At 47.0% G+C, this 10,000-nt stretch overlaps 1 protein-coding gene across 4 annotated transcripts in view; it reads left to right on the top strand.

Annotated features, from left to right (window-relative positions):
• Positions 1 to 10,000, top strand: part of celsr1a (cadherin EGF LAG seven-pass G-type receptor 1a) — a 123,458-nt gene that overhangs the window by 44,375 nt on the left and 69,083 nt on the right. For all 4 annotated transcript variants that reach the window (XM_080757615.1, XM_080757614.1, XM_080757612.1 and 1 more), the window contains exons 2-3: positions 5,063 to 5,457; positions 6,264 to 6,552. In XM_080757615.1, coding sequence (XP_080613741.1) covers positions 5,063 to 5,457; positions 6,264 to 6,552 — 684 coding nt within the window. The remainder of the gene's footprint in view (positions 1 to 5,062; positions 5,458 to 6,263; positions 6,553 to 10,000) is intronic.

The following is a 10,000-nucleotide window of genomic DNA, read 5'->3' as shown; positions in this document are numbered from 1 at the left end:
GCCTAGTATAGTATGTTCTTGGAAATGCATGTCTTATGTCTCATTGCTCCCCTACGTTTCTACACTCTCCAATAACTTAACATTAGGTACTACTTACTTACTGTGTATTTAAAGTATGATTGACAATAATCAGTAATCAATAATCAATCATTGTTGCCAAAATGTTATGCCTGTGATAAGAGTTGCAATACTTTTGAACACAGCTGTTTCAACAGCTTTGTCTCTGTCTCTGTTACTTTTCACGATTCAAATGAAATAAGAAAAGCAAAAGTATAGCAGATCTACAAGCTCAAATTAGTCACGAAAAAACACAAAAAGTTAGAATATGGAGATAAGACGTTTCTGCCCGACAGCGACGTTAGCTGAAATGAAAGATGTTCCTCTACGAGGTCGTCTGCATTCTGCAACGGGGGTCTCCAGTCAATTCAGTGTCTGCTATAAGTTCAATTAACACAGGGTTTTGCTGCGCGGTACGGAAAACGTTTTTATTTCATTTTTAGAATTAGGTTTCAAACATTCCGGCCTGTATAACATCATTGGTTTTAATTGGCCCCGCGTACCGTTACAACTCTCTCTGATCAGAGGCTCCCGAACGTGCAAATCCACCTTCATCCGCCTTCACAAGCCTGAAGCTGATGAGTGTGTGAGTGACGCCTGTGAACCCTCTATGCGTGGTAATCTCACATAGTTGACTTAGTAGTCGGAACAGGCTGACATGTTAGCATGTGTGTTGAGACCACCATGTCAAACACGAGCGTGTGTGTTTGTGTGTGTGTGTGTGTGTGTGTGTGCGTGCGTGCGTGCGTGCGTGCATGCGTGCGTGTGTGCGTGTGTGTGCGTGCGTGTGTGTGCGCGTGTGTGTGTGTGTGTGTGTGTGTGTGTGTGTGTGTGTGTCGATTATAGCGGGCCACTGCTGTTTAGGTTGAGTGGTAACAGATTGTGTCAGGAGCCACTTGGTCATGCACTCACCCCGATCTAGGTTTGTACAACTGCTGCAGTGTTTGGACAAGGTGTGAGCTTTGTGGTGTGCATGTGCATGTGTGTGCGTGCGTGTGTGTGTGTGTGTGTGTGTGTGTGTGTGTGTGTGTGTGTGTGTGTGGCGCGTGCGTGCGTGTGATTGTATGTGTGTGTCAAAATGAAGAGCAGCACTGTCTGCCAAATTTGCAAGAACAATTGTATTACTGATACATCATCTCAGTATGGGCATACTTTGTCTCTGCCAGGTCGAAGGTGTGGCCCAGACAGACAGACAGACAGACAGACAGACAGACAGACAGACAGACAGACAGACAGACAGACAGACAGACAGACAGACAGACAGACAGACAGACAGACAGACAGACAGACAGACAGACAGACGGGCAGCGTTCTAAACAGGCTTACAGATACACTCTGTTATTGCACGGGATGACTCACATCTAATCCAGCTGTTAGCTCTTGTCAATGTGGTGTGTGTGTGTGTGTGTGTGTGTGTGTGTGTGTGTGTGTGTGTGTGTGTGTGTGTGTGTGTGCGCCTGCCTGCCTGATATTTCAATACATTTTGTGTAGATTTCCAAGTTAATTCTTTCAAGTAACAATTATCAAGTGTAATATTCATGATGCGATGCCTTGTGAGTTCGTAGGGAAAGCATCTGTGTCACTTTAGATTTCTGCATTGGCTATTCAAAAATAGCAGATATTTTTGATTTATTTTATTGTATTATTTTAAATCTTGAAGTGTGAGAACTATACTGATTTAGAGGGCATTTGTAGAATCGGCTTCAGGTCCTAATGGGTTAACTATTTGCGAAAGAAAAAAAAATATATTCGATTTTACATTTTCAGACATTTCAGAGTCAGATTATCCTACAAAATAAAAGAACACTGTCCCATAACCCAAATATGGGTCCCGAGTCCCGACACATAGATTGGGAGCCACTGACGTACAATATGGGTGAGGATGTGTGTCCCCATTGAAGTCATGCAGGGATGTGTGTCCCCATTGACGTCATGCAGGGATGTGTGTCCCCATTGAAGTCATGCAGGGATGTGTGTCCCCATTGAAGTCATGCAGGGATGAGTGTCTCCATTGAAGTCATGCAGGGATCAATGTGAAGTGTAATGTGCTGTTCTGAGGTGTTAACTCCACCAGGATGACCTCCGCTCATTAGCTCCGCAAGCCTGTCTGTCCTCACCCTGCCCTGACGGCGTGCTTGCGAGCGCGCTTGTGTGTGTGTGAGAGTGTGTATCCGCTTGTGCGTGCGTGAGTGGGTGTGTGTGTGTGTGTGTGTGTGTGTGTGTGTGTGTGTGTGTGTGTGTGTTAGTCAGCGAGGACAAATTGGGGTCCTGAGAAATGACCTAATCTTTAAGTGAGAGTGACTGACAGGGCAACTGTGGCCTAGTCCCCCCCACTGTCTCTCTCTCTCTCTCTCTCTCTCTCTCTCTCTCTCTCCCTGTCTCTCTCATTGCAACCTGACCTCTCTCCCCCATGCTCGTCCGCTGTGGATTTTCGTCTGTTCTCACCACCTGTTGTCCAACTGTAGTGAAAACTCAACATATGCACGTCCTCTGAACAACCTATAGCCTCCCGCGTCCCTCCAGATACTGCACTATAATATAAGCTCCAGAGTGGGCTCCGTTAAGCCCCAGCCGAGGCCCCGGGGCCGCGTCCCTGAGGCAGGGTAACTCACATTGATCCAATTGCACCTCTCGGCCAAGCCTCGAATCAAATGGAATCCAAACCGGCTGGCACCCGCTTAATCCAATCTAGCGGCAACACCGCTACACACACACACACACACACACACACACACACAAAAAAAGACAAGCCAAGCTGTTAAACTGGCAAGCGGTGGGAGGGAGAGAGAGAGAGAGAGAGAGAGAGAGAGAGAGAGAGAGAGAGAGAGAGAGAGAGAGGGAGAGAGAAATAAAAGATATGGCAGACAGATGCAGAACAAAAAGGTAGAAAGAGAGGTTTGAGGTACAAACAGTATTTGAAGTATTATTTTTTATTCTTCTGATTATTATCATCGATGGAAGCTGTGTTGTGCAACGTGATAAAACAAACTCCCTTTGCCCTGTGAGAGAAAAGACACAGTTAAGAAGAGAAACAATGATGTAAGCTACAGACAGACAAGCTCAGAGGAAAGACAAAGAGATGGAGAGAACAGTGTGTGTATGCGTGCGTGCGTGCGTGCGTGCGTGCGTGCGTGCGTGAGAGAGAGAGATAGAGAGAGAGAGAGAGAGAGAGAAAGCCCTAACAATAGGCTGGTCGTGTCACAGTGTAATGCAATACCAGTCAGAAAGCAGGCACACACACACACACACACACACACACACACACACACACACACACAGACCTTTTTGGGAAATAAATGAATAAAACTCTCCTACACATCAATCACTGACGATGAAAACAAATGTCGATTTTGGGTTTCTTCATCTTATTTTCTGTTGTCTACTTAGGTCTCTCATGTCTACTCAGGGATTCAATCTGATCCTAATCTCCCCACGTGTCTCACTCTCTCCTCTGAGGTTCCTATACGTAACTGAAGGGTTTTAATTTTAAAGTTTTCATCGCCCACGTTGCGTTTTTAGCCCCCGGGGAGGGTAAGACATTTATGAGGGGATCTTCATTCAACTACACAGGTTTCAACAAATGCTTGTTTTTCCCCAGATGATCTTTTAGAATCACCGCAGTAATCTGACAGTAACCGCCGCGGTTGGACTCACGTTTCCACGCCGTCGATACGGCAAGTTCTGACAATGCGTGAGGTGGGTTCAGGTTGCAGTTATAAACCACATGAACCCGAGTATCCCTGTTCTGGGCCAGTAGGGCCGGACTATTGTTTCCTATGTTGGATACCACATGGATCTTTACGTGTGGAGCTTTGCTGTATATTATGTGGACTATACCTTTCTGATGTCGAACTTGTATGGACGGACCTATACTCTTTTGCAATGTATGTCTAATATCATGTACATACTGTACCTCCTGCTGCTATGTGTATACAATAGTAATGCAATACAAACAGGTTCTGAACAAGTGCGTGGCAACGACACATCGTGAGCTTTCCGGTGAAGATATTTAATGCGGACCGAAACACAAGAGGGGGCCTAGTATAGAGCCCTGGGGCACTCTGGTCAACTGAGTAGGGTTTAAGATGTTCTAAGGTCAAGGGATGAGTTGTCATGGGTGACTCGTGAGCGATTGTTATTTCAGACGACAGTGGAGCACTTCCAGACGATTTAACCTTCACCTAACCAGAGAAAGAGAGGCTTATAATGTATAACAACTTAACAAGTGTGTTGATGTCAGCTCAAAGCTCCCTGTGCACTCCGAGACAAGTGATATGTTAAAAATGAAATATCACAGGGCCGGAACATTTTATGTCGCATCGCGATGCATTGTGAGCTTGTGGCTCGGCTATTTTCTAAAGATTGTTATACATTTGAAAACATGAAACGAGACATTCTGCCCTGTGAGTACTTTCTACTTTTAGAATACTTACATTTAGAATTCCCGACCTTCACAGAGCAAACTCTACTTTGCAAGCAGCAGTATTGACACTTTTACTCAAGCAAAAAATGTAGTACTTTTTCCACCACTGGTCCATGGCCTGGTTCTGGTCCACCCTGGACCCCTCTTCTCCAGAGATACACAGCCGTAGCCGGTAGTGGTAAATGGTGCATTTATATAGCGCCTTTATCCAAGGCGCTTTACATCGATTGTGCATTTACATTCACCCATTCACACACCGATAGCAGCGGAAACCATGCAAGGCACCAACTAGCTGCACATCGGGAGCAATTGGGGGTTCAGTGTCTTGCTCAAGGACACTTCGACAGTGACTCTGGGGGAGCTCACAGGGTTCGAACTGGCGACCTTACGGTTATACCATCCAGGCACTCTAATAACCCCTGAGCCACCGCCGCTCCGTAGTGACATCGCAGGCAGTGGCGCTGTCTTGGTTAATTCATCAACATCTCACCAATACATCTCCCTCTCTCTCCCTCTCTCTCCCTCTCTCTCTCTCTCTCTCCCTCTCTCTCTCTCTCTCTCCCTCTCCCTCTCCCTCCACAGACGGCGTCCACCGGGCCGTGGCCCTGTGCACGCTGCGCGTCACGGTCATCACGGACGACATGCTGACCAACAGCATCACGGTGCGCCTGGAGAACATGTCCCAGGAGCGCTTCCTGTCGCCGCTGCTCTCGCTCTTCCTGGAGGGCGTGGCCGCCGTGCTGTCGACGCGCCGCGACGCTGTGTTCGTCTTCAACATCCAGAACGACACGGACGTGCGCGGCTCCATCCTCAACGTCACCTTCTCCGCCCTGCAGCCGGGCGGGGGCGGGGCCGGCGGCGGGGGGGGCCCCGGCGGGGGCGGGGGGGGCCGCGGGGGGAGGTACTTCCCCTCGGAGGAGCTGCAGGAGCAGATCTACCTCAACCGCACGCTGCTGCGCCTCATATCGCTGCAGCAGGTAAACATGCGCGCGCCGTGGAAATGGCGTTTTAGACTAAACCTCCAAACTCCAACTTTTGGAATTGGGTAGTTTGTCCCCTATTGATTAGAATGAAGAAGTCAGACGGGGGAAAAAAACTCCATTAATGGTCAAAAACCTCCTAACTCCATTTGAGCTGGATTCGGGTAAAGTGATACATTCAACTTCGATGAGGCGGTATTGCGTTGAACAGTAATATTATTTTAAATAAATATGTTGTGGGACATGGCTGCTTTTTAACTGGCAGGCAGCATAGAGATTTAAACCTCCCCGCCTGCAGTGGTGGAAAGTAACTAAGAACATTTACTTAAGTACTGTACTTAAGTACAATTTTGAGGTATTTGTTTGAGGTACTTTACTTGAGTATTTCCAATTTCCAGTACTTTTACTTCTACTCCACTACCTTCATTTTAAAACTTTAGTTACTAGTTACTTTGTAGATTTTGATTATAATTACAAAACATACATTATCCACTTCAGCCCTACATTTCAGTCATTTGAAAATGGCCGATCTACAATGTGTGCATGCGATGCATTGTGAGCGGCTATTTGTGATCGGCTATTTTCAAAAGATTTCTATACATTTTGAACTTGTGAAACGGGACATTCTGCATAATGAGTACTTTATACTTTTGGTACTTTAAGTACACTTTGATACGAATACTTTAGTACTTTAACTCAAGTAAAGTTGATTACCACACTTCTACTATTTACTTGTAACGGAGTAGACACTTTTACCTAAGCAACAAAACGTGCGTACTTTCCCCCCGCCCCTCCCTGGCCAGGTGCTGCCGTTCGACGACAACATCTGCCTGCGCGAGCCCTGCGAGAACTACATGAAGTGCGTGTCGGTGCTGAAGTTCGACAGCTCGCCGCCCTTCATCTCGTCCGACACGGTGCTGTTCCGGCCCATCCACCCCATCAACGGCCTGCGCTGCCGCTGCCCGGCCGGCTTCACCGGGGACTACTGCGAGACGGAGATCGACCTGTGCTACTCCGGGCCGTGCCGCAACAACGGCAAGTGCCGCAGCCGCGAGGGCGGCTACACCTGCGAGTGTCGGGAGGACTTCACCGGTGAGTTGGGTTGGCTGTGTCGTCGTCCCCCACCCCCTGACCCCTGACCTTTTCATTCAAGTTTTGTTTATTCTCGAGAGTTATTCTCGAGTAATCAAACTCATTTTCAGTGTCGTCGAGTAATATGATATCATAAAAAAACATCACAATACATCAGAAGATCAGGAAAAGAAAAACAAAATATATATGTGAACTACATAGGTTTACAAATTAGAAGCTAAGACAAATTTCAAAACTATCTAAAATCAGTTACATATTGTGGGGGTCTGTATGCTCACCAAGGTTTCAAAACGACTCAAGGGTACCAATGTGGTCAGTTTCAATGTCGTTTGCAGGTCATTCCATGTATTAGGGCCACAGAAGCCAAAAGCAGCGAAATGTTGTTGGGACTTGTTTCGCTAAAGATTACTCTGAGAGTTTATAAACTGACTGTTGATACAGTTTAGCTGCTGTTAATCATCTCTTCTCTTTCCATCATCTCTTCACTTTTTGGCTTCTTCTTCTTCTTCACCATGAAAGAATGAAACCCAAACTAAAAATTGTCCATGAAAACAAGGCTTCACAGGGCGAGTCATTGATAGGACATTTTTAAATTTTAAGAGTTTAAACTACTCCTCAATGCTGGCCCAGTCTCTACTAACCTCACCATATTTAGCACGTTTGGCACGCTAATTTACACACATCCGCAGGCATTTGGAAATACTTTTTTAATCGCACATGAGTCAATGTTTTTCACACGAATCGGCCTTGTATCATTCTCAATCCCAACCGCCGGTGCGTGCAGCTGTTAGATGTTTGAGTGGACCATTGTAAGTACGTTAGCACCCTCACAGATGTGTCTGCTAATTAATGCTTTAACGAGCCTCCTCTGCACGACTGTACTGACGACTTGTAAAAAATGTCTCCCCGCCCTTTACTGGTAGTTAGTGGTTGACCCTGACACTAAACTAGTGCTGAAAAGAAAACCATGCTGTGTGATTGTTACACACGTGCATGTGTACGCAAACGCACGCACGCATGCACGCACGCACACGCACGCACAGACACAAACAAAGATTTATGGCTGTATAGAAGTGTATGGAATGTTGTCTAGCCGGCCAAGCCGGATTCATCCCACCTCTTTGGGCCGTGATTGTCAGCATTTAATCGTCTTTAGTGGCTCCAAAAGCTCTTAATTCTCCTACCATGAACAATCTTGATATGATGGTCTCTGTCGAAAAAAAAACACACAAAGTTACAATATGGAGCCCGACAGCATGCGATTTTTTATCTCTGTCCATATCGTTCAAAATGGAACCCCATCAATGACCCCTCGGGGGTCCCCGACCCCCATGTTGAGACCCAGCGAGACCTAAGCTGTGGGAAGAAACTGGGAAAGCTTTCAGCATGGCCCCATTGAAGCCCCCCCCCACGTCAACGATCTTCCCTCCTGTATTTCCTCCCTCCAATTTCCATCTGATACCTGGCTGTCTCCTGGCTGCTCCCTTAATGGACCCCGGAGGCACGCCGACAGCCCCCCACCCCCCAAAATAATAAAAACACCTCCCCAGAAACCCCCCCCATCCATCCCATCATCTTCTATTTACACCCTTATCTGATGTAATTACCTGATTATATCTGTCTCCGTCACTCACTCACCCACTCCCCCTCCACCCCCCCCTCTCTCCCCCTACCTCCGTCTCTCTCTCTCTCTCTCTCTCTCTCTCTCTCTCTCTCTCTCTCTCTCTCTCTCTCTCTCTCTCTCTTTCTCTTTCTCCCTACCTCCGTCTCTCTCTCTCTCTTTCTCCCTCTCTCTCTCTCTCCTCCGTTCTCTGTGCGTGATTTCCCACCTTTCCACACTGTCTCCCTATACAGTCCCTTTGCCTTTGAAGGTCACAGTTCAGCTCCAGATAGCTGAGGGGGCCATCGGGGACCATTATGGTGGCTGATGACAGGCGAGGGGGGGGGGGAGTCAGGGGGGGGGGGGGGGGGGGGTAATGCTGTCCTCTCCTTGGGTTTCCGACATTATGGGGGAAACGGATCCTTCCTAATTCCTTTCTGGAGCGAGGGATTACGCCGAAGAGAGAAGGGCCATTACCTGGTTCCATACAACCGTGTGTGTGTGTGTGTGTGTGTGTGTGTGTGTGTGGGTGTGTGTGTGTGAGTGTGTGCATGCGTGCGTGCATGTGTAGGACGGTCGTGACTCGCACCACAGATCTTGTCAGGGTCAGAGGCATGGATGATGCCTGATTTATGCATCGTTCAACTAATTCAGAGCAGCTATTTTCATAAATTCAGCATAACTATTCATGTTTTATAGCGAAACAAAACGTTGCTTGGGCCAAGACACTGGGGCCACCGCATGCTGACAGACAAAGCCACCGCATCCCACAAAGCCACAATGGAGTCCAGCGGTCACTTAGTAGAGAATCCTCCTACATCTATACCGCAGCTAGGAAACCGAGCTAGACATATTATGCTAGTACTGGAGCCAAGATGGCTTCTGCAGGTCAATCAATATAGAACGCACTCAAAGCCACTCCACCCCGGAATCAGGTTGTCTAGGGGTTACGTTAACGTTAAAGGACATGCTCCTGCCCAGGCCCTTGAGCAAGGCACTGCTCTTATGGCCAGAGATCAACTGAATGTGGAATACATCATCTAATGATCACTGCGTAGAGAAGCGTGAGATCTATTTTGTCATCTTTAACAAACTATAACAATTCATCTGATCGGACAGAGGGGACAGTCCAGGATTTAAAACAAGTCTGGAATCGGTTTAAAGAAAGTGAGATTATGTGGTAATTTGGCAATGTGCGGTCAACTCCCAGCAGACTGCAGCCATAGGAGGGTTCATGCGGGGGCTGCTATTGATTTAAATATTGATTTGCTGCTATTGATTAGCTACGGTCGATTAGCTGCTATTGGAGGAATGCTCTGAGGTTTGTCTTCCGTTTGACTTCACCGCTGACTTCTGTGAGCTTGTTATGTCTTTTTCTTTGTGTTTCCCTTTCTTGTTGTTCCTTTGTTTTCATGCTTTTCTTCTTCTTCTTCTTCTTCCTCCTGTCTTCCTTTCTCATTGTGTGTATCTCTCTTTTTCCGCTCTCTCTCTGTCTATCTCTCTGTCTCTCTCTCTCTTTCTCTGTCCAAATATGGCCACAGTACCGTGTGTGTGTGTGTGTGTGTGTGTGTGTGTGTGTGTGTGTGTGTGTGTGTGTGTGTGTGTGTGTGTGTGTGTGTGTGTGTGTGTGTGTGTGTGTGGGCACTGACCGTGTTTCTCATAAAGAGGCTTTCATTGTCAGCACTCAGCACTGATGTTTAGTTTAGGAGCATTAAACCACGGTGTGTTTTTGGATGGTCGGGACATTCTTTTTTTAAAGCCGCTAATTCAGTTTGAATCTGACCTCTATGTCTATCTGTTGCTACACATCTTTATGAGCAAAACCACCAAAGTCAGAATTCCTCCCTC

Source organism: Protomyctophum bolini (assembly GCF_963924005.1).
Source record: "Protomyctophum bolini genome assembly, chromosome: 23".
Lineage (NCBI taxonomy): Eukaryota > Metazoa > Chordata > Actinopteri > Myctophiformes > Myctophidae > Protomyctophum > Protomyctophum bolini.
The sequence above is the reverse complement of the archived record's forward strand: the minus strand, read 5'-3'. Positions and strand labels throughout refer to the sequence as shown.